At 41.2% G+C, this 24,158-nt stretch overlaps 2 protein-coding genes across 3 annotated transcripts; both read left to right on the top strand.

Moving 5' to 3' along the window:
- Positions 1 to 120: 120 nt before the first annotated feature.
- Positions 121 to 6,835, top strand: pacc1 (proton activated chloride channel 1). 2 transcript variants are annotated; one of them, XM_085257393.1, is made up of 8 exons: positions 121 to 401; positions 2,821 to 2,944; positions 3,080 to 3,292; positions 5,056 to 5,210; positions 5,346 to 5,488; positions 5,588 to 5,729; positions 5,823 to 5,930; positions 6,020 to 6,835. In XM_085257393.1, the coding sequence occupies exons 1-8, from the start codon at positions 366 to 368 to the stop codon at positions 6,179 to 6,181; spliced, it is 1,083 nt and encodes a 360-aa protein (XP_085113519.1). In that variant the 5' UTR covers positions 121 to 365; the 3' UTR covers positions 6,182 to 6,835. The 2 variants fall into 2 exon arrangements, with proteins under 2 accessions (XP_085113519.1, XP_085113518.1); XM_085257392.1 differs by having other exon boundaries at positions 2,821 to 2,947.
- Positions 6,836 to 7,377: 542 nt separating this feature from the next.
- znf106a (zinc finger protein 106a) lies at positions 7,378 to 24,126 on the top strand. Its single transcript, XM_085257391.1, has 22 exons — positions 7,378 to 7,500; positions 10,145 to 10,227; positions 10,508 to 10,569; positions 12,039 to 12,233; positions 13,225 to 15,099; positions 15,189 to 15,633; positions 15,734 to 15,803; positions 15,906 to 16,060; positions 16,408 to 16,468; positions 16,683 to 16,994; positions 17,388 to 18,177; positions 18,388 to 18,428; positions 18,946 to 19,091; positions 19,193 to 19,327; positions 19,419 to 19,535; positions 19,850 to 20,041; positions 20,245 to 20,307; positions 20,403 to 20,522; positions 20,640 to 20,711; positions 21,397 to 21,468; positions 21,583 to 21,729; positions 22,634 to 24,126. The coding sequence occupies exons 2-22, from the start codon at positions 10,174 to 10,176 to the stop codon at positions 22,688 to 22,690; spliced, it is 5,181 nt and encodes a 1,726-aa protein (XP_085113517.1). The 5' UTR covers positions 7,378 to 7,500; positions 10,145 to 10,173; the 3' UTR covers positions 22,691 to 24,126.
- Positions 24,127 to 24,158: the final 32 nt, after the last annotated feature.

Raw genomic sequence — 24,158 nt, 5'->3', positions numbered from 1 at the left:
TTGTCGCAGTAGTATGTTGTTGTTTTTTTAGATAAATGAGTTTTCTCATAAGTACATGAACGCAGCATTAGGAATCAACCTAAGGTAACGAGCTAGGACACAAGGAAGCCACAACAAGGAAACAAGATCGCATTGAATCGCGGCCCATGGGTCCCCTGTTATTATCGTGGGTTGGGCCTTTATCTACTTCTCCAAAACCCCCAGGGGTGGGTGCTGGTGTCTTTTTTTTTTTAAACTGTGAGACTTGAGCTCGGTGGAATGAGGTGTTTTTAAACATGTCAGGTTTATTAGGAGCAATCTGCTGAGTTGGCACAAAAAGCTTGAAGAGCTGCTTTAGGTGAAGTCACTGGAAGTTCCGCAGAGGAATGCTCAGAAAAGGAAGGTCCCTCTCATACCAGGAGGTAAGTTACAAGTTCCTTCGTGTTTGTGTTTCACTCTGAAATCTTTCATGTTTGTCTCAGTAATCACAGGACTGCTACAGACTGTAGGCTTCTTTTTTTATTGTCTCTGAGGACAGCAGTAAAGTCTTTTTTCTCTCGCTGTGTCCATGCTCCTGTCGGGCGTATTTGGCATCATGTGACTGAGCAGCCGTTTCCTGACTTCATGTTTCCTTTGGGTTTCAGCTATAGTTGCAGTATTCATTTAGATTATTCGCCAGTTCTTATTTTAAGCTTTAAAATAGCTGCAGAAATGGCGTAAAACCTTTTAAAACCACTGGTCGGTATGGCCATTTTAAAGCCTCGCTTGCATTTGGAGCCAGCGCTGACTTGGTCATTAAGTTTGTGGTGCTGTCAGGTGTTTTCATTGTTTAGGCTCTCCTCACTGAAAGATGGTTTGGACATAATGTAAAACAGACAGTGTGATACTTTTTTTTAAAATGTGTATTTTTGTTGTTGTAAGTACATTTACCTTTAACTTATAACCACTGACCTTAAATATCAACACCAGATAAGTTAAACTGTTTTGTCATTGGAGTATTTGATTACAGGTCAGTGAAATGAAAGAAACAGTAATCATTGTTGTTGTGACTAAATGTCAGGTTTGTAGAAGGCAAAAGTAGTGAAATGTTACTGTTTTCTATATTTTGTAATTTCTTTTGAGACAGGGGGTCTTAAAAGAAGGGGTTAAAGTGGGATTTAACAGATTTAACAGATGAGGGAATCCGAAAATTATTTAAAGAAAATAATTACAAGATGTGAAAATTTGTACTGTGAGCTCGAGCAGATTTGTTTTGTGTGTGTGTGTGTGTGTAACCATGATCGGCTGACCTGTGTCCCTGCTTCTCTAAGGTTCACTGCTCTTTGTGGACTTAACTGAACTAAGTCCTAAAACTAGACTTGAAAACAACATTTTAGTTAACGAAAATGAAAAACTAAACCAAATTAAGTAAAAAAGTAGAGGGAAAAATATTAAGCTTTAGTATCTGTTAGTTTGATAAAGTTTCAATAATAACTCGCCCAATGAGACATTGATGGACATCGACCAGCTGTGTCCAAAAATTTTGAGTCACTGCTTTCCCAAAGTTTTGGGTTTTTATTGAAATATCTGAGCTCATTTTCCTAAATCCTGCCTCTGACGCGTGCCCTCCATAGAGTAAGAATTAAAAAGATTAACTAATAGAACTAACTTTTAGAACTAATCCTGAAACTAGTAAAAACTAAAATAAAATTAAACATCTTCCAAAAATAAAAACTAAACTCACACAAGAAAATGTGCTGAGGAAACTAAAAACTAGTAAGTTAAAAAAAATAAAAAAATAAAAAAAGTCAAAATGGAAAAATAAAAACCAATTTGAAAATACGATACTATAATAACTCTGATATATACAGATCTGCTGTTTGATATAACCTGACATTGAGCATGAAAACTGCAACCTGTCAGCAAAAACAAACTGATGTTATATATGATATGAAAACATGTAACTATAACAGATGTTTACATACTACTAAAATATGACAAGTTAACATGTGGAAGATGAATACATTGCAACTAAAAGGTGTGGCGTTACTGAGAAGGGAACAATATACCAAAAACAATAGTGTATGTATGTGTGTATATATATATGTATATATATATTACATATATATTACATATATATATATATATATATATATATATATATATATATATATATACATAAAACTTACTGTCTTTCAGGTATTCACCCAATAAAGGACCACGAACTCAATAGGTTAAATGCCTTTCAGGCACCGCTACAGTCTGCACCTGTCCTGTTTAGTGGCTGCTCCATACCACAGGACAGACTCAATGACTGCAGTTTAGAACAGGATCAGCATCTCCTGTGGAAGATTATACTTCCCCAGAAGGGGCCGAGTGAATTCTGAGGTGTTCAGAGACATTCAGTCTGCTTAAATCCAGCTAAATGCAGCCAACTGTTTCACAACACAGACGGACAATGACCTAAAACATGGATCCAAAACAAACCTTTATTTTGTTTATTGAAGCAAAGAAGTGGACAAGTGGATTATTTTTGTTGAGGACTAAACTTCAGACAGAAAGGCCCACATACAAACAGCAACCGAAAGTTGCTCCAGTAAAGGCCTCAAAGCATTAAAAAGGAGGAAACCCAGCAATCTGATGTTGTCCATGAGTTCAAAACTTTAGGCCGTCATTGCCAGCAAAGGGTTTTGTATTAGGTTTGATTCATCATTAACTGAAGATCTCAGAGTGCTATTCCACTCCACTTAAAATGGATACAAATGTGACCCCACCTTAGTAATTGTTAGGATTTTAAGTATAGTTTTACTATACTTGTAACCAGAAATAGGTGTTTAAATGTTCTTTTTTTTAACCCTACAGTTCAATGATGAGGATGATGAAGGGGGGGGAGATGAAGATGAAGGCAACGCACCGTCTCCAGTCTTTTTTGATGATGCCACTGAAGACCCGGAGCATGAGAAGCCTGATAGCAGCATCTCACAAAGTAGTAGGAGACGTGTTTCTGCACCACATGCTGGACACTCATTACACTGATATATTTTTTATTGGTCCACGCTTTTGTGGCATGTAATTGGATTTGTCCACTCAGATTCCTGCCTTTACCCCTTTGTCCCTACAGCACAGGATGACGTTAGGGGGCCCAATCCACCTATGAGATTCAGTAAAACCTGTCTGAAGAATTTCTTCACGGTGGTGCTCATCTTCATCTACCTGCTGCTGACTGCGGTGGCAGCATTCCTGGCCTACCAGACGATCTCTGACTTCTTGGAGAAACTAAACAACCCCGTTATGTCCGTCATTTACAAAGAGGTTGACTCATTTTCATCTCCTGGTTAGTATGAATGATACACTTTTTGGGGCATATTTTAGGACTATGACTGGGTTAGTGGGTGTTAAGTGTGCTGTTATGTCCAAAACATAGAACAACAGGTAACTCATTTCATCCAGAAAATACAGATTGCACTACACAGCAGCACTTCATATTTTTTTTATAAGCATTTAAATCTGCCTTTATCAGCATTTAGCAGGAACACATGCTCTTCATGTAGTGGTTGTCGTGGCACTAGATGGAATAGTATCTGAGTATACAAGGGGATATAGCTGATTAACCATGCCATTAAGATATGGGACAGAGATTTTGAAGCTAAGTGAGCAGCTGAATGTCTTCATGAAGAGAAAGAGCACTACAAATGGCCTGTATTTATATAGCGCTTTACTAGTCCCTAAGGACCCCAAAGCGCTTTACATATCCAGTCATCCACCCATTCACACACACATTCACACACTGGTGATGGCAAGCTACATTGTAGCCACAGCCACCCTGGGGCGCACTGACAGAGGCAAGGCTGCCGGACACTGGCGCCACCGGGCCCTCTGACCACCACCAGTAGGCAACGGGTGAAGTGTCTTGCCCAAGGACACAACGACCGAGACTGTCCAAGCCGGGGCTCGAACCGGCAACCTTCCGATTACAAGGCGAACTCCCAACTCTTGAGCCACGATCGCCCAGAATGGGATGTTTGCTTTGAGAGTGTCGATGGAGAAATATAGAGACGGTCAGAAGGAGTTTCAGTGTTTCTGTGGATCAAGAGAAAGCATTTGATAATGGAGAGGAGTGTCAAAGGTGATTTGCAATCGAAGGATAGCAGCACTAGAGAAAGGAAAGGTTTACAAGATAGTAGTGAGACCTGCTATGATGTATGATTTTGAGATAGGAGGCAGAGCTGGAGTTGTCAGAGTTGAGAGGTTAAAATGTTCAATGGGAGTGACCAGTGTGGACAAGATTAGAAATGAGTCCATCAGAGAACCAGCTCAGGTTGAGCAGGATGGTGGATATAGCTGCCAGGCAGGAGGAGAAGAGAAAGACCACAGAGGAGGCTCATGGATGTAGTGAAAAGGACATGCAGAGGGTTTGTGTGACAGAGGAGGATGCTGGGGATGGGGTGAGATGGAGCCAGATGATCCACCCTGGCAAAGATTTTAGAAATGAATACTTCTTTGCTCCTTTTCATTATCACACCTGGCCTGTTTTCTATCGCGATAAACCCCAAATTATTGTTGGTGACAAAATACTCAATAATTGAATAACACTGTGACAGAAGGCAGGCGCTAGTTATGTGTGAATAATTTGTATTGCCTGCTGTGTGGCCACCAGAGGGTGTATTAAATCTGAAAACTTTTCTAAAATTGCAGCTTATCAAATGTGACTTGGTCAGTTGTTGCAGACATGCAATGCAAGGTGCATTTTCTTTTTTGTGTTGTATCTTTGCTTTAGAAGATAATGTGGTTTATTCTTTAATTTTTTTTCCCAGCTAGTCCCTTAAGCCTTAAATCTCCATCTGAAAAGACATCCATGAAAATAGTCAGCAACAGCTGAACAAATCCTGTTCTCTGTGGATGAGAGACACATGGAAGAATTTTGAAATGCATTAAGTGTCCTCGTCTGCGTCACCAAAATAAAACGTGTTTGGAGGCACCCGTTGCAAAATTTTACATTTTTACCTCCACATAGAACAAACAAGTAAATGGCAGTGAGTCCATAAACACTGCTGTTGAAGAACATTGATGCAGACTCTGTTTACTTTCTTTGAGCAGGCATAGCTCTGTACCCCGGCAAAGCCCAGCTGCTCAGCTGTAAACATCACTACCATGACTACATCCCACCTTTAGTGGACCCCGGCAAGCCTCAAGAAGTAGACTGTAACATAAAAGAAGTGACCTACTTTGGGCCATTCGCGAACGAAACAGAGGTCAGAATTAACTTTTTTTTTATTTGGCTGTTTCTCAGACACAACCCACAAGTCTGAGCAATCCTAAAGATGTGCAGCTATAACATAACTGCAAAATTGTCTCCACTGGATTTACATACTATTATACTGTTACAGAAAAAAGCTCTGGTGGTCCGCGGGCCATCTGACGTCCGTAACAAAGAACTGATCTTCATGCAGTTCAGTCGCAATGAAACAGAGGAGGACTTCAGTGCCATCAATTACATGCTTTTTGCCAAGTTTAGTGACTTGACTGACAGGTAATCATTGTTTAATAAGACACTCGAAGCTTGATGTTTTGCAAAGTGTTAACAGTGATTTGTGTGATAGCAGCATATGTACCTGTTTTCTGCCTGTAGTGCAAATAAATCAGAGTTTATGAGGGACTGTGAGAGGAATTACTCCATGTGGACCTTCTCTGGAGGCTTCAGAACCTGGGTCAAAATGTCATTATTGACAACATCTGGGGTAAAAAATGAAGCTGTCGAGTTTCGACAAGAGGTATTTATGTCCCAACAGTTTACATGTAGTTCCATGCACGATGACATTTGAATTGAAAGTTTTTAATTTGATTATTTATGGTGAATGGTCTAGTCTTCTGTGGTGAAATTCAACGATAAAAGGCCTGAAGGGGCACAAACCGATCAGCTCTACTTTGCCGTCTTTGAGTGGCGAGATCCTTTTATGCAGGAAATCCGACTGGTATGTTCTCACAGAAATTTTCTCCTTATTTGAATTGTGCTTGCACGAATTGCTCATTGTTCGACAAAACTTTGCTTCTTTCCAAACAGATAGTGACTGCGAATGCCTGGAGCTCTATAGCCATCCTCTGTGGGGTCTTCATGGCTCTCTTCAAAGCTGCCAATTTTGCCAAACTCACTATTAAGTGGACTATCAAGATGCGCAAGAGGCATCTGAGGAATAAAGCACGGGAACTGAACCATGTAACCTGAAACACTTTGCAGACAAGACACAATCTTACATTATCCAAACTCTAAGATCTGACGGAGCTGAGCTTTATTCTCACACAGCTGCTTTTTCCAGGTCACTACAGGCACTGTTTTTGTAATCAGTAGTGAGAAATATTAGCACGAGGGCATGCTTATGAATTACATTTGTAGGTGTTACTGCTTCTCTTTTAACATGTAAGCTGGCAGTAATAACTGATTATTACTAGATTATTGTTATTGCTAGATTCATTTTCTTTAAGAGCCAATATTTAGTTACTGCATTTCAAAAGAAGATGTACTTCACAAACACCTTCTAAAACGTCCAATAAACACTGCGTTTGACACGCACACTCAAGAAAATGTTGCTGAAAGCCAAGACACTTTTAAAACTTCTTAAAAGTTGTTTTTAAGTGTAAAACTGAGAAAATGTGAACTTTTGTGTTATATCTTGGACTGGTTCAGTTCTGAAAGTGATAATACTATTTTAAAGACTCTAAAGGGATTTCTGAGAACTGTTTTTAATTTGTAGTTTGTTTCTGTAGCATATATGTTCCAGCAGTGCTGCTGTTTTTCATTTAGATTCAACGTTATGCATCGATATGTTGAAATCTTGCTGTTTAAATGATTTTTCAAAATAAATATGTTTTTACTCTTGTATTTTACTGCCAAATTTAATTTTACACGGTATCAATGGGTAGACTGTCCAGACTTTATATCTTTCCCAGACGAACTGATCCTTGATTTTATCTATATGTTTGGATTTACCTTGAATAGGGGACCACAAATTTGTTAAGTAGAAAAAAATAGATGGATGGAAAACAGAAGCTTCAAGTTACTGCTGATATATGTGCTTCTACAGTGGGGTGGACTCAGTTTTACACACACTTTATTTTCATTTACTTTTTTGTTAAATAAACAGTACCACAGTGTACTGTATCATGAGCAGTTGTTCATCTGGGATTTAATACTAAGACCTGGGAAGGACTAAATCCTAAATGACAGTGAGTTGTTCAGAAAGTTGTTTAAAAATTATGGAGCTGGAATGGGCATAAAGCACTGGCAATTTAATTTTTTTATTTATTTATTTATTTATTTATTTATTTATTTGTAAAGTGCCATTACAGTTATTTTTTTCTATTAGACATTTTTGTTTTTTGCTCGGTCTCTGTGTGGCGTCCTGGTTTCCTGAATCCGAAATGGTCCTGAACGCATCTTGGGTTGGTGCTCCGTTTGGGGGCGCGGCGAGGAGGCGGATGTTGTTATTAGCTTCAGCGATGGATGAGAAAATGCAGTAGTCCTACACACATCTGGATGTTGTGAAGGTAGCAATCAGTCACATCTAAGTGTCTACAGTGTGTAAAACCATTCGGTTGTAGTCGGGCTCCCTCATCACCTTTTAATTGCTAATAAGTTAAGGACATTACTGGCATGTTCATGTGGCAGCTATCATGCTGTTGCTAGCTCGCTAACTTACTAGCTTAGCTTTCAATAACAGTTCAAGTAAATTCTGCTGAATAATAATAATCATAATTCGTAATAACATTTTTTATTACTTTGGTAGTGGGATGGTCAGCTCGTATTTAAGCTAGTTTTTGAGTCACGTTATTTTGCTTTTTTGCATACTTACCAGCTAACTGTACAACTAGAAACAGCTAGGCTAACAACACTCAAGGACCCAGGACTTTATTTAACCATAAGCTAGTTTAAAACAGCAATAAAGCTGTCGCTTGACATTTACTATAAAGTTTTTATTACCTTAGTGTGTTTGATAACATCATAATAAAATGTCATGCGACTGGTGGTAAACTTTTGCACAAAGTTAGCATGCTAACTAAAATTTCCAAGTACTTTGGTCATATGTGCATTTGAATTTTAAGTATTTATTTTGGCACAGCTTTGATGATAAAGTACCTTGTTGTGATGAGCTTGGGGAAACGTCAGTAGAAGATGTTCTCTGTGGTTTCTAAATTAGATGAGATCCTAACTGTGGCATGTAAACAAACTGACTTGACATGGAACTTCTTTAACTGCCCCCTGCCTGTTTTCAAGCATTGTAGCACAGCTGCCTGATCTGCTAACATAACTGTGCAGAAGTTCACGGGATATCTAACATTGTCCTCCTGGCTGCTCTTTAGAAAATTAGCAGCTCACTCATGCGTTTTATAAATGTGTTAAAAGATAGCCCTTCAAAGGTATTTTAAGGCACTTCAAGAGTATCCATTCTTACTGTCACTATTTTACTATTTCACCTGATCACTTCTTCTGTATGGTAAAAGTTGGAAAGTTGTGTTAATGGAAATTGTGCTGTAAAAGCGAAGAAAGTGAGATCGCATAATACTTCCTGATCATCAAACAAATTATAATATTATACAAAGATAACTCAAGTAAATACAAAATGTGATTTTTAAATGATGGTTTCATTTATTAAGGGGAAAAAGCTGTCCAAACCCAGTTGGTTTAGTGTGAAAAAATAACCCACTCCGAATCATGAATTAACTATGATTAATCACATTTTTCAGAAAGCTGAGTTTAGTTTCATAAACCTGTTGAATCAAGAGGTAATTTAAATAGAATTTCTCTGATAAAGTGGGGTAGGCTAAAAAAAAAATCTCAAAAAGGAATATATGATGCCATGATCTAAAGAAACAAAGTCAAATTCACTGGCATCTGACTGGAAAGGATTACAAAGCCATTTCTCTGCAATTGGGGCTCCAGTGAACCACTGTGAGAACCATTAGAAATCTGGAATAGTGGTGAACCTTCACAGGGGCAGTTGGGTTTCCAAAATTATTCCAAGAGCTCATCGACCACCATCCAGGAGGTGACAAAAGAACGAAGAACAACATTTAAAGAACTACAGGCTTCACTCGCCTCAGTTAAGGTGTGGGATCATGATTTAACAATAAGATAGAAACTGGTCAAAATGGCTTACATGGAAGAGATCCACCGCTGATCTAAAACACCACAAAGGCTCATCTTACATTTGCTTATAGAAAATCATCCTGATGATCCCTGAGACTTTTGGGAAAATACTCTGTGGACTGATAAAATAAAAGTTGAACTGTTTGGAAGGTTTGGGTCCCGCTACATCTAATGTAAAACTACCACAATACTTCATAAAATGAACATCTTGGGAGCAAGCCAGCATGGTGGTGTTAGTGTGATGGTCTGGGGCTGCTTTGCTGCTTCAGGACCTGAACATGTAAGTGTGAAAAATATGCAAAAATAAAAAATAGAAAGTCAGGAAGTGGGCCAAATGCTTTTTAATTGAATTGTACCGTGTGTGTGTGAGTGTGAGACAAGGTTTGCCCTACTGTTTTTGTCTTTATCCACTCGTCACTCAAATATTCAACTTGTCATTGTTTGTAGAAAGGCTTGACTGCCAGTTTTTCCAGTTTCCAGGGTGGTAGTTTGTTTTTCCATACTAGTATTTTGTCGTTGTATTTAAACATTAATAGAGCTACTGCATATTTTCTCTCTTTTTCTGAATATTTTTTGGATCCCCAAATTCATAAACCAGCAGTATTTTGGGGATAAAGTAAAATCCTTCATGTGGTCACCTTCTTAAAAACAGGCAGTGTTGGTGTAGACCTTGACCAGCAGTTGACTTGTAGCCGGTGTTTATTCCTCCCCCTGTTTGTGAGTGTTGAACACGTCCAGACATCGCTCTGCCTTCTGGCCATAGAGCTGCTCTATCAGCAGACTGGAATTAGACTAGTGATCAGGTTGAACTTTGTTGGTATTTGGGCTGTGGTACCAAAGCATGTTGTTGAATAGTTAGGTGTGGTTGCTCAAAGAAAAAAAAAGCTTTGAGTTCTTTTCATTTTGTTGGTTGACGTGTCACTTTTCTTCATACAGTATGGACACTATTACAGCCCATAATTAATTGTTCTTGTGAAATAAAACTCAGGTACATCCACCCAGGGAGGCGTCACATACGTTAAACAACACTCTCTCTTTCCGCAGTAATGGGCTGAGATTCATCTGCGTTCGAAATGACGAAAGACAGAAAGTGCATCCTCTGTGAAACCGTCTATGTCTCCAAGCAGGTAACTGACCCAGAAATTTGATTTACACTATAAATATGTCGACACTTTAAAAACAAAGTAAATAATGATAAGTATTTGATCACCGTGGCATGTATCTACACTCTCAGGTGTGCAAGGTTCTGATTAAAGATACTTGTAGTTAGGTTTATTATACCTATTTTTAACCACCTATGAGATATGAGGGGCTTTTTACTGCCTGACTAAACTAAAACTACGTGTTTTGATGTGTTTCTCTGTACCTCGCCTTAAAAAATGTTTTATTATGAATATGTACCTGCAGGAGATGGATGAGCACACGAGAAGCATGCTCCACCACCGTGAGCTGGAGAACCTTAAAGGCCGGTGAGTTTTTTTCTTTCTTTATTTTGTTACATTTATTTAAAGATAAATTGAAACGTACGTAACAAAAAAAGGTGTTTGATTTCATTACATGACTCGTGACTTTCATGCAATACTGAAAAGGTTCAGGTTATTGCGTCCTGTTTAATACTGGCTTCACAAAAATACTGGCTTCACAAGACTTTTGCCCAGATTATTTAGGTCATGAGGCACGTGTGCACACGGGCACGTGTACACAGTAATCGAGCAAGTGGATATAGGGGCAGCTGTCTCAACTGTACCACATATATTTAGACACAATCTCTCCGGAACAACAGGCATGACCGTTAGAAGGCAACTGGCTATCTTGTGACTCGCATGTAGATTACTAAAAGCATGTGGCTCTGTCGCTGAGATGGAAGAATCTCTAGAGGAGCTAACTCTGTTTCAGTTACTGGAATTTCATGCTGTTGATATGCAAAGATGAAATCTTATTGTGTTCATCACCTAAAGCTGAATATTAGTATTTTTTAAAGAAAAGAATGTGTGAAGATTTATTTGAAAAGCACCTGTGTAGGAATATGACGGCAACAATAAACTTAAATTTAGCTCCAGCTTGTTACAGTTTTTTTTTGTGAGGTTAAGCTAACCCACAGATTGCATTTTCAGCACTGTTTCTGCAGCTGACGAATAATACTTGAAAAAATATTGATTAGTTGTGTGCCAGCTGCACGAGAGGTCACAAAAAGGCAGCATGCCATGACACAGATTTGAAAAAGAAGTTGAGAAGGAGCCAGCAAAGTCACTGCCCCTATCAGAATCACAGGATGGCATACTTGGGAGAGGTTTTGAAGTGGAGGCTAGAAGCAGCTGCACACAGCTCCAGTTACACAGGCTGTGCATTGGATTGGTCGGTACAATCCACAGGCCTGTGCTAATAACACATGCTGGCCTGAGAGGGGGCTGGGTCCTGGCTCATGGAACACAGAGTGAGGTCATATACAGACATTGCCTTCTGTAGAGTCTCAGAGCGCAGCGGACACCATCATGAGGGCGCACTAGGCTGCAGACGCCGGGCTACTCTCCCCTCCACGCGTCCCAGTGCTGCACTGCTTGGCTGGACATAAGCGGGACAGCTAGATTAGCATGCTGCCTGAGTCCAGCCTTGCTGCTCCTCTTCCTGCCCTCACCCTGCCACCCATGGCCTGCTGAAGAAAGGAGAACACGATCAGGATGATAACGATTATTTTTTATGAGATAAAATTCTAAGTTAGTGACCTCCTGATCTGTAACGGATAGAGAATTTGGACAAGTAATATTTTCAAGGATTGTAGAGTATTCTCCTTTCCTGATTTTATGAAGACTTTAAAGTAACAGAAAGTAGAGCCAGAATATATATTTGCGAGCTCTGCAGGCAGGAAAACCGAACCAGACAAGTTTAGCGCAATGCCCGAAGGAACGATTGAACGTCCGCTCTCTCCTTCCCTCCCCAGGGACTGCGGACATGAGTGCAGAGTCTGTAAGGTGAAGGTGGTGAGTCTGACTGATTATGCCAGCCACATTTCCAGCCCCATGCACAAGCAGAATGTGGAGGCTGCTGACCAGAAGCCTCCTGGGCTCGACCATGAAGAAGACTACTTCGATCAGGAATTGGTGGACTTGATTGAAAAGAGAAAAGAAAAGATCAGGTAAAAGAAAAATAGCTACTCGTTTGGTTTAAACACAAAATGTTGTCTAGGATTTTAAATCAAAAGTCTCCAGGAGAGTCACAGATGACTTTTATGAAGCTTTTATGATTTAAATAGTGATACCTTACAAGCTTGTGTATGTGTGTGTGTATATACACCATGTATAGTCACATTTTGCTCAGTGGTGCTCAGAGGCCTCTTTTAGCCACAGCTTCACATTATGCTGCAGCTGGAGTCGTATGTCAGGACTGAAGGCTATAAAAAAAGCATGACTGCACATACAGGGTTCAGACACAAGCAGTTTGATGCTTTTATTAAAGAGTAAAACACAAAAACCTTCACTTCAGCCCTTTTTTGTACTTTAATTTCTAAAATTCATGTTTTTTTAAGCCAAAACTAAAATGTCACACTAATTGCACTATTAGACTATTTCTTCAAATGAGTCTTTTCTATGCATATTTGGTATAATCCCCCAAAATACCTTATAATAATGTGTGATTGCTGATCCATATGAAGATATGTGAAGGAAAACGCTGTCAATTTGTCACATACCAGACATTTTCCCTCTGCTGGTTGGTGCATGTAATTGTCAGGAAGACTCTCTGAAATCATAATTTTATTAATGCGTTTTTAATTTAAAGCAAATGAATTGCTCTAATAATGACTTTCAGCGTCAAACAAACTTTTGAAATTATTATGGCAAACCTGTAGGTGGGATTATTTGCTTTTGATGTGAAGTCTAATAAAAAAAAAGTTAAAACAATCGAAATTTTCCATCCAAATTCACTCTTCTTCTTTAAGCTTGACAGTGTGTATTGTATCACCCACACAGAGCGGCAATCCTCCTCACGTATTTCTAAGTTTAGTTCTTTCTCTCATTTTGTGTTAATGCCTCATATATTATTACTTTTTGTTTTGAATGTTGCAAGTTGGATGTAAGGGCAGCTGTAAATATTTGCTTGTATTTCATTTATATTACTGTTATTTCCAGAAAAGAGAAGGAAGCTGCTGCTGCAAAGCTAGCAAAAGATGAAGAGGATAAAAGGAGAAAGGAGGCGTTTCAGCAGAGGTTAAAGGAAGCTAAAGAGCGTTACTCCTTGCAGCGTGGCTGGCAGCAGCCGGGACAGGGATTCGGTGGGTCTAGTCACCACAGGACTTGGTACAAAAGCAACCAGTATGACTCCAAAGCAGGGGAGATACAACCCTGGAACCAGAGGAAACAGGGGAAGAGCGCCACCTGGCATGCTCAGGAGCCCCCCAACTTAGAGAGGTGGGCATCTGGAGAGTTTGCTGGTAGAAGCTCAGATAGTCAGGAAGCTCGAAGCAACAAGACGTGGGGTCATTGTGCATTTCCTGGCAAAAATGAAAATCGATTTCCGTGGCTCAGCAACGGAGGCAGTAGAAATGGGCTCTATGGGCAAAACAATATTTCCCAGTACACTCAAAAGAACCGGCACATGAGCTTTTTGGAGGCTCCTCGTATGTATCCACCTCCCCCTGTCTCTTTGGCCCAGGCTGTGAATCAGTTTCAGAATACAGGTAATGACCAACCAGGTCAGGCCAGTGCTGGGCTACAGAAGGGGGATGGCCAACCAGCAGAATCTGATATTAATAGCAGTAAAAGCTCTAAGACTTTGGGCAGCAATCCGAAGATTGACAAATCCTGTCGCTGGTCACCCTATCCTGTGAAGGGTTTAGAGTCTGTGCCACATAAAGATACTGGTCCAAAATCATCTGAGGAATACCCAAGAGCCCCCAAACCTCAAAACAAAGCACTGGAAGCCACTGGTTTTAACAGCCAGTCACAATCTGAAAAGGAATCAAGTCTTTTGCCTTTAAGTAGACTGGAAGAAAAAGGGAGGCACAAAACAAACCCTGCAGTCAAACCTAGAGATGGGAGTAGCAGTAGAAGCAGCAGTTCACAGAGAGATGGCCACCAGAATTCAGCGTCTAATTGGTACAATCAGAATGCAAATAAGTCATTGCTAGATCGGAAAATGTCCTCAGCTCCTGGAATCAGCAGTGTGGCTCATCTCAGCAAGATCCCCAGTCAGGCTCAAGTGCAATCAAAACCAACTGGAATCCAGAGTGAAGTCAAGGCTTCACTGACTGGGTCCTTTCAATCACGGCAACAGAAGCTCCCAGAATCAGTTAAGCATGCCAAACAAATTGTGTTAGAAAAGAAGGGCTCTTTAAATACATTTGGTAATAACGTAAAAGTGGAACTGACACAGCACAGTGTCGAGGAGCCGCAAACGAATCAGGTACAGAGTCAGACTGGAGTGAACAAAGAGCTCAGCTGCAGGCAGAATGCAGTAAAATCAGTGTTACCTGATCCAGTTGGGTCAGAAAAGCTTGCTTTGACATCTTCAGACAGCAGTCAGTTTCTCCAGTCACTGCAAGTTAGCACCTCTACTGTGGAGACCTCCAAGCTGGCAGAATCAGGCAGGGAATACGAGGAGAACAATAAGAAAGTGGAAAAGCAAAGCTGCTCAGTTGTTGCAGATGAGGCCATGCAGGTCAGTGAGGCAGGGCAGAGCTCAGAGAGTGACACCTCCAGAAGTGGTGACGCACAGACTCATGCATCAAGTCTGTCCAAACTTGACCTGCCTCCAGTTTTAAAACGTGACCTCACCAAACATATCAGCTCCAAGAGCAAAACAGTCGGCCACGAGCCCAACCTGAACATTGCCAGACGGGTGCGTAATGTGAACGAGTCGCGGAGAAGCGACACCGAAAAGGATTCAGGGCTCAAGCCAACTGTGCGGCAGCTCATCAGCTCCTCTGGGTCTCGGCGCAATGTTAACTGGGAACAGGTGTATCACGAGGTCAGGAAGAAACAAGACAAAGGAAAAGGCATGCCAAGGTGAAATTATAATCTCATCTTTAAATTTTTAAATACATTTTGATTTCGATTTGATTTCAGTTAATACAAGTTTATGTTCTGTCTTTCAGGTTTGGCATTGAGATGGTTTCATATGAGCAGGAGTACCAGAGCCAAGAGGAGGGTGACATACCGCTGCTGGAGGGTTTCCAGTGGGAGTCATTGATGGACGTCTCTTACCAGGGCCCCTCACGAAAACGCTCCTTATCAGAGAGTAGCCTCGCTCCTGCGTCCACGCACAACCTCTTTACATCCCATATATCAAAGGAAACCTCACAGAGAGAAAGCTTCAACTCAGAGCAGCAGGGATCTACAGTTAATCCAAATCGCAAGTCTTCTCTAGGAAATCAAGACTGTCAGTCTCAGCCAGAGGTTGGACAGATGCTCGTTCATCTCGAGGCCAAAGCTCAGAACCAGACAGCCCTCCAGCGGTCTGACTCAGTGCTCGGGGACAGCAGTTCAGGGACGGAGCAGTGCGATGGTCTGGGAACAGCAAAGAGGCGGAGAGCAGCCGGGGTGAGCTTAGGAAACGGTGTTCTCATTTTTATTTGTGTATTTGTTTTTTGAAAGGACAAGCAGAATATGTCATCGTGACTGCTTTCTTTCTTCTCTGTAGGACGCTCTGAGTACAGAGTCTTCATGCATAGAACATAATAGCAAAAGACAGAAGGTCAAATCGAAAAGAGGTTAGTAGGCTAAAAAAACCAAGAATCTCTGGGGTTATAATTCATTTTCCTGTCATGGTTTAGCTGCTTGTGTTTCACATCTGTGTTTTGGGCTTGCTGCAGAACGTTCGCACATTGACCAGCTGTTGGCAGTGTCTCTGCGGGAGGACGAGCTCAGTCGCTCCCTGCAGACTGTGGACACCAGCCTGATCCAGGCCCGGGCTGCGCTGGAGGCCGCCTACATGGAAGTGCAGCGTCTCATGGTGGTTAAACAGCAGGTCTGCACACAGCTGAACTCTATTATTCAAAAACTCTCTCTCTGCACAGTTACGTGCTTTTAGGTGTTTAGTGTCTAATGCCAACGCATTATAACAAAAAGGGCCTACACCTAAGGACTCACAGAGAGTTTGTGTTGGCAAGCATTTTGTTGTCTTGCCAGCTACTTCACATTAATATATAACCCCAAGTCTCACTATTTAAACGATGGTCTTGCGTTCCATGTGAATTTAATTTACTTCTAAAAGTTAGGGATTAACGTTAGGATTTATACTTTCTATGCAGTTTGTCTTTGAAGATAACATGTTCCCTGCCTAACCATTGTTTTGTATGGCTTTGTCTTTCACAGATGATTGTAGAGATGAGCACCTTAAGAAACAAGCGCATTGAGTTACTAAAAGGGATGCAAGGTAAAAACATGTGCAAAATACATTTGGTCACTTGTACCAAATGTCTATTACTACAAATTACTACACACTAGATTCAATTAAAAGCCAGTTCGTATTCTACTATAGTTAAAAATAAGTTTATTATATTTGTAGCAGTAATGGAACAAATATAGTTTACAGAAGAAGCTATGATTGGTGGAATAAGCTTTTTAATCATGGATTTCTTTTTATACAGGTACGATGGAGGAAGCACCTCAGATCAAACTGAAAGAAGAAAAGATGGATACATTTGAAACTGAGGCACACGTACCCTCCTCTGTCACACTTTCCTCTCTTGTGGAAACTGCTGTCCACAGTCCCAATCGTGCTGCAGAGTGTGGCTCTCCCCCCTCCTCCAGCCTTCCCTTGATGTCTGTAGCTATCAAGCAGGAGCCCCTGTCCCCTGTTCATATCAGCTCAGAGCCGGACCTTGCGGACGCTTTGACCAACTGTGCTCACAGCACCACCCCGGAGCTGCCGGTCACTCCTGCCAGAGCCTCCTCACCAGGTAACATTGCTTTTCCCAGACCCTAAAACAGCATCCCAGATCTTACATCTCATTGATCACTGTGATCAGTGATCTCTCTCACTGATCAATGAGCTCACCTAGATGTCTAAAAGACCAACAAAAAGTAAAAAGCGTTAAAAGGTTTTTATGTCACTAAACTAAACACAATACAAAAATCAGCTTTGCAAATATTTTACAAGCATTCTGGACACAGTGTGTTTATCATGAGAAATACTGCATGTGAATCTAATCTTTACAAGTTTTTACACATACTGTTTGGAAGAGTCCATCATGTGTTATTTGTATTACTTGAATAAAAGGATATTGTTACGTAGGAGATTTTACTAAATAAAGTAACAGACAATTTTGGGTTATTTGTGCTGCTTGTTGCAGATTTCGCCGTCAACTTCCAGGCTTCCCCTGAAAGACACCCTGAGCTGTACCCGTCGAACTTTAGAGAGCCTGCAGACTCCAAGGAGAAGTCGCTAACACTTATTGAGACAACGGAAAAAGCCATACAGACAGCAAGGAACAGTCTCACCTCTTTAGCTGACACAAAAAGCCCCCTTAAGCCTCTATTACCCATTAGAGACTGTGAGGTTAATGACTCTGCAGACATCCCATCCTTTAAATCCCCTTTAGCCCCCTCAATCCTTAATATCCCTGCCTCTCCATCAGAGCTGAGGACTGGAAAGCGCGTGAGGAAGCTGAAGAAGAGGAAGGCATTGAAGAAGGCTCAGGGGACAGAGCAGTTTGAAAGCAGTGACACTGAGATGGATGAAGAGGCCTCACGGCCGAGATGCCCCCGAACGCGTAGGAGACCTAGCGGAGGCTCTCAGGTCAGTACGTCCAGTCTCCCTACAGAAGACAGAGAGGGTGACATGAACATAGAGGGTGATAAGAAGCCACTCAAGATGCTGTTTCCAAGTGCCAAATTAGAGAAGGCAGAGCAGAAGTCCCCAGCAGAGCTTCCTCATGAGGCCACCGCTGATATTATGGTGAACTTGGATTCAGAGGAAAGCATGGAGGTCACTGTTGCCGGACAGCAGCCCCAAGTGAATGTTCAAGTTCAAATCCCCCCTCCAGCCCCAATCGCAGACTCCTCCAGTCCTGAGCCACGGAGCCTGGCCTGCAACGAGGTCTCCTCCACCAGTGACATGGATTTGTGTAAATCATCTGAGAGGTGAGTCGCTGTCGCAATTTCAGCTCAGTGTGAACTCATATGAGCAAAAATACTTGTTTCTACAGACTTAAAGACTTAAGTGGGATTTAAAAAAAGCTAATTGCAAAATACACTTTTTTCCTAAATTATAAGATGCACAACTGGGTTTCAGAAAGGTCAGATTTCATAAGAACAAACTTTTAGATTAAACTCTAACTTTTCTCTCAACAGTGACATGCCATTTGCCATCACTTTGCCCAAGAACTCATCAGGTACGTTCATCTCTGGAGAGCAGTCGCTATGATTAAAGTTGGGTCATACTTAACCAAACATAGTTTGTACTTGTATTGTTCACATTATAAGTGACAGAAATAGTTATGTTAGGAGTGAGATAGCCTTAAATACACATAAACGTACAAACAGTAGTAGTAATAGTAGTAAGTAGTAATATTTCTATGTTATGAATATCACACTCACCAAAGAAAAATAGATTCCAGTGTGCCCAATTTACTTTTTATGGGCAAAGTATTCATAGAGGTGTTATCTGAGGGCATGCATGAGTATGCAGAGATAACTACTAGAAGACACACATACACAAATACGATGCTTTGTAAACTTTTTTTTTCTGTAAAGAACCACATAATTGGATCCATCTTTTGAATTAGAAATGTTAAAATGATCTGGACAGGCCCCTTATGAGTGGATGTACCTGCTGTAAGATCATTTATGTCAGTTTCCTCACTGTGTGTTTGATTTTTAAAAATTTTCCTTCATGTTTGTATTTTCCAGATGCATCATCTGACCATGGTGAAGATGAGATGCCCACTGACGGGCTGTTTGAGGGCCACCAGGAGGCGGTGAACGCCATGCACATCCACAACGGCCTGTTGTACACGTGCTCAGGAGATCGAACCGTCAAAGCCTTTGACTTGGTGGTGAGTTGTGAATGAAATAACTGCTGCTATTTGCCAGGATGTGCCTGAATATCTATTATGGAACAACGTTGCAACTTTGCTTTTCTTAAATTTTGTCGTAGAGTCATAAATGCGTTGGTACGTTCGAGGGTCACAGCTCCAAAGTGAGCTGCCTGTTGGTCTCAGCGGCTCCAAGCCTGCATCATCGCCTTTATTCTGGTTCCAGTGACCAGATCATACGCTGCTACAGCCTCAGGGTAAATCACAGGCCTTTTACTTAAACTGCCATATGTTAGTGTCACAGCAACATTGGATTATTGACACTCTGTATTTCGCTCTTGTCCACAGACACGGGAACTCGAGCAGCAGTTCTCTCTGTCTGATCGAGTCCTCTGCCTCCACAGCCGTTGGAAAACTTTGTATGCTGGTCTGGCGAATGGCACAGTGGTGACCTTTAACCTTAAGGTGAAAAATTAAGCACAAGCAGGAATGTCTCTAAAATAATGGCATTGGAAGCAATTAAGAAATAATGTGGAAACGGCCAATGTGTTGAGCTAAAAATGCTGCCACAGTGCTTGTACATTCTCCTATATGTGACAGAAAATGCAGCCCCATCAGTGTTAAATCACATACCTCGAGTAGTTTGCACATATTACTGACTTTAAGTGTGCCCTTAAATGAAAAGGTTTTGCAGCTACTTGTTTCTGCAATGATAGAAAGAAGAATTATCATCGTGAAGTGTGCTTCGCTCGATGTTCATTTTGCAATTGTTTGTTTAGACAAACAAGCAGATGGACGTGTTTGAGTGCCACGGGCCGCGGGCCGTGAGCTGTCTGGCCTCATCACAGGAGGGAGCCAGGAGGATCCTGCTGGTGGGCTCCTACGACAACACCATCAGTGTGAGAGACGCCAAGAACGGACTGCTGCTGCGCACTCTGGAGGGACACACCAAAACTGTGCTCTGCATGAAGGTAGATTACATCTGAGCTTCAACAAAGCAACTGCATTACTGCTGGAGTAAATTTCATGATATTCAAGACAACAATGACAGGATGGCATGTTATAAACCTTGATGTTTTGTACTGTTAAAAAATATAATACACAGATTATCTATGTTTGTATGCAAATTTGTGTCTTTTGTGAGTGTGTCTTCTCTTCTGCTGCTTTTTCCCAGGTGGTCAATGATCTGGTATTCAGTGGATCCAGTGATCAGTGTGTCTACGCACACAACATCCATGTGAGTCGCTGTTACAGTTTTGCGTCTTTAATTTCAGTTATTCACCATTTGAAAAAGAAGCCATGTGAAATGATTATTTTCTTACTTTGTCACAGACAGGTGAGCTTGTGCGGGTTTATAAGGGCCACAGTCATGCTGTTACAGTAGTGGCCATCCTGGGGAAAGTGATGGTGACCGCCTGCCTGGACAAACTGGTCCGTGTCTACGACCTGCAGGTTAGCATCGTCACACCATCTGTCTTTTAATAACATAAACTGCTCATGAATTTCTTTATTTATTTAATATTGACATGCCATTGCACAAGAAAATCTGAAAGCACGCTCTCTCCACAGACTCATGACCAACTGCAGGTCTACGGAGGACACAAGGACATGGTGATGTGCATGGCTATCCACAAGAACATGGTGAGACGTGCTATTTCAAGTGTTGTTTAGACACCAGTTATGACTTAATAACTCATCTATTTGGTTCTCATACAGAATATTTTTGAAAAACAAATTGTAAAGTGGGCAGCACGGTGGCACGGTGGTTAGCACTGTTGCCGCACAGCAAGAAGGTCCTGAGTTCAATTCCAACATCAGGCCGGGGTCTTTCTGTGTGGAGTTTGCATGTTCTCCCCGTGTTTGCGTGGGTTCCCTCCGGGTACTCCGGCTTCCTCCCACCGTCCAAAGACATGCAGCTTGTGGGGATAGGTTAATTGATTAATCCAAATTGCCACTAGGTGTGAATGTGCAAGTGAGTGCGAATGGTTGTCTGTCCCTGTGTGTTGGCCCTGCGACAGACTGGCGACCTGTCCAGGGTGTACCCTGCCTCTCGCCCTATGACAGCTGGGATAGGCTCCAGCGCCCCCCACGACCCTGAAAAGGATAAGCGGAAGCGAATGAATGAATGAATGAATGAATGAATGAAAATTGTAAAGTTTCATTGCTGATATGAGGAATTTCTAAGCTTTAATGTTGTCACACACCTCTACTGGGTCCTAAGTGATGATTGAGAGCGATTGGCTTTCTACAAGACATCTCTTTTCATAAAATTGTCTGTGTTATATCTCAGAAGGCTAAATCCTAACTCTAATTTTGTGTGTTTCAGATCTACACGGGTTGCTATGATGGCAGCGTGCAGGCAGTGAAGCTGAACCTAATGCAAAACTACCGCTGCTGGGTAAGACGTGTCATGGAGCAATGCTGAGAAATTTATGGATAAGTTGTGTTCCAGTCCCGTCTTTTCCTTCTGAGCTTCTCATTTTGTTTGGTTATTGGCGTTTTGTGTTTCCAGTGGCATGGCTGTTCACTGGTCTTTGGGTTGATTGAGCATCTGCAGCAGCACCTGATCAACGACCACACCAGTGGCAACTTTCAGACGCTCAAGTGCCGCTGGAAAAACTGTGAAGCGTTTTTCTCTGCGCGCAACACCTCCAAGCAGGTATAAACACATTCAACAGAACTCAACACCCAACATTTTCTTTCTTTTTGGACAGATGCAGTCAAAGTCATTTATTCTCCATAATGAGCCATTAATATTTTTTTTCTTATTGTTGCCCTGCTCTTCCTAATAACGTTGCTTAGTTCATTGAGGTATGCACAGCTTTCTTAAGGCTCCACCACAGCATTTCAGTGAGGTTGAGGTCTGGACTTTGACTGGATTGTTGCAAAACTCAGAAGAGTTAATGCTCAGCCCTGTGACTCCGCTCCACCACCGTGTTTGACAGTCGGTGTTTCAGCTGATATGCTGTGTTTGTTTTTCACCAAATGTGGTGCTATGCATTATGGGCAAACATCTGCACTTTGGTCTGGTCTGTCCAAAGTTAACATTGTTCAAGACGTCTTGTGGTTTGTTCAGATAAACATTTGAAAACCTTTCTTTTAGAGAGAATAGGCTTTCTCCTGGCAGTCCCTCCAAGCAACTGTCATGAACTTTAACCTATTACATGCTAACTAAGGCCGTAGACTCTGAAATGTAGCTGTTGGGTTTTTTCCAATTTCTGTAAGTATTGCACGATCTGACCTTGGGGTCCACTATAATATAAACTTTCAACTGCAAATCCAGCAAAGCTAATTTATGCTATTTTAATAAATATGGAGCTGAGCGACCATAAGAGGACCATAACAACCTGTCACGAATAAAGTGTAAAAACAAATCATGTCCTGTTAGAATCTATAAATGATTCTAAAGCAATACATAGCAGGAACTTCATATTTAATGAGTGATGCTGTGTAAATATGCATTTTAATATAACCTCCTATTATATAAACGCTTACATATGCTTTGGTTGAGTACATACAAGTTTTAGAAGCTGATTTAGAGGCTGTGACTTTGTGTGTTGCAGGGAATGCTGATGCACATGCAGAAACATGCTGAGGAGGACACTGAAGTGGAGCCTTAAAGCTTCTGGTGGGAATGCCGTTTCTCCCTGAGACTTCTCTCCTTTCTTGTAACCTTTACCCTAATGTTACCCTCCCATATTGGGAGGCACGCTCTTGGGACCCACTTACCCTTAGCAGCGCTCTCGTCGAGCCTGGCGAGTGGCGTCTGACAAGTCCATCCTTTATGTTGGAATCCAACCATAATACAGTTACAAAAAAGGAGGGTTGGTTGTGCTGTTATGTTTTTTTTAAACTTTCTACAAAACACACCTTCCCCTTTTTTAGTCTGACCATTACTTCTTCTTGTCAATGACCAAAGAAAGACAAAGAAACACGTGACTTTTGTTTATTGAAGAAACTTCAGCGTAGCCGGTATCTAAGGGAGTTGCCACGCTTTTCCGATGAAACGCCAACAAAAAGCGGTTATCGTCTTCCAGATTGGTTGGCTACAATATGGCATGGGTTAAGAGATGTTTTTATCGTTGTTGTGCAGTTGTTGCGTGTCACGTTGAGCAACCTGTAGTGTGTGTTTTTTTTTTTTTTTTTTAATTAAAGTTACCACTTATGACAATGAGCGATTTAAAGTTTTTGGAAATTCGTGGTGTTGTCTTTGAGGCTGCGTTTAACAGTGTGATTATTTGTTTTGAGGGAATTTAATTGAAGATTGATGTATTTAATGTTTGGTTTTTATTTTCTAAAAATAAAAAAACTCAAGTTCTTACAATCTCGTTGGGTCGTTTAGGATTACATTTATTTATTTGTTGTTGCTCAGTCAGGTGATTAGTGCGTTAATAGGGACTGTGTTGAAGGATTTGTCCTTTGAGAATTGACATTTGCTGTGAAAACAGAACCAAGATGTGAAGTATGTGTGCTAATCTGTGTGGATTATTTCCTCGTTGTTGTCGGCAGAGTGTTTAACCCTGTCCGGCGAACCTTGTTTTCCAAGCGTGAGTGTGAGGTGCTGTTTTTATGTCACATTCTTGTGGATTTATTTTGTATTTGGAGAATCAAGCAGAAGGCACCGGAGCTGTATTTGTTTTCCACAGTTGTCTAATAAAGTGTGGAGATAACGGAGGTTTAGAGGAGGTGTTCGATGGAAGATTTCGAAGAGAAGATTTTGGATTCATCTCCCATGCCATACCTCAACCTCTTGAAAACAGGTGACTAAATCTTCTGTTAAAAGCCCAGCTGTTGCTCTCTTTGGCAGACTTGGTTTGAAGGTTGCAGCTCTCCGGGTTGCGTTATCTTTCTTTCTTTTTCTTCTTTATTTTGAGGATTTGCCCTTAGCCGAGTTAACCTGACGTTCTCACTCGTTATTTATGATCGAGAAAAGCGTGCGCGTCACCTCTTACCTGGCATTCCTGAGTTTCTTCAAGTTTTTCTGTTGTTATCAAAGTTATGAGATGTTTTTTAAGAAAGAGAAAGTTAATAAAAATGTTTGCAACATCAGAAAAAATGCTGTATTTTTATGGTGTTTTCTTATTTCAC

The sequence above is a fragment of the Mchenga conophoros genome, linkage group LG19 (genome assembly GCF_057382185.1).
Source record: "Mchenga conophoros isolate Kocher_MC1m ecotype Shallow Benthic linkage group LG19, M_conophoros_male_GT1.1, whole genome shotgun sequence".
Lineage (NCBI taxonomy): Eukaryota > Metazoa > Chordata > Actinopteri > Cichliformes > Cichlidae > Mchenga > Mchenga conophoros.
The sequence above is the reverse complement of the archived record's forward strand: the minus strand, read 5'-3'. Positions and strand labels throughout refer to the sequence as shown.

What these genes read in the sequence shown, in the direction of transcription:
- pacc1 (XM_085257392.1), top strand. Translation starts at nt 366, where the DNA reads ATGCTCAGAAAAGGAAGGTCCCTCTCATACCAGGAG. An exon ending in TAGCAGCATCTCACAAAGTA is followed by an intron (nt 2,948 to 3,079) that starts GTAGGAGACGTG and finishes TTGTCCCTACAG; the next exon opens with CACAGGATGACGTTAGGGGG. An exon ending in TTTAGTGACTTGACTGACAG is followed by an intron (nt 5,489 to 5,587) that starts GTAATCATTGTT and finishes TTCTGCCTGTAG; the next exon opens with TGCAAATAAATCAGAGTTTA.
- znf106a (XM_085257391.1), top strand. Translation starts at nt 10,174, where the DNA reads ATGACGAAAGACAGAAAGTGCATCCTCTGTGAAACCGTCTATGTCTCC. An exon ending in CCGTCTATGTCTCCAAGCAG is followed by an intron (nt 10,228 to 10,507) that starts GTAACTGACCCA and finishes ATGTACCTGCAG; the next exon opens with GAGATGGATGAGCACACGAG. An exon ending in AGAGGCGGAGAGCAGCCGGG is followed by an intron (nt 15,634 to 15,733) that starts GTGAGCTTAGGA and finishes TCTTCTCTGTAG; the next exon opens with GACGCTCTGAGTACAGAGTC.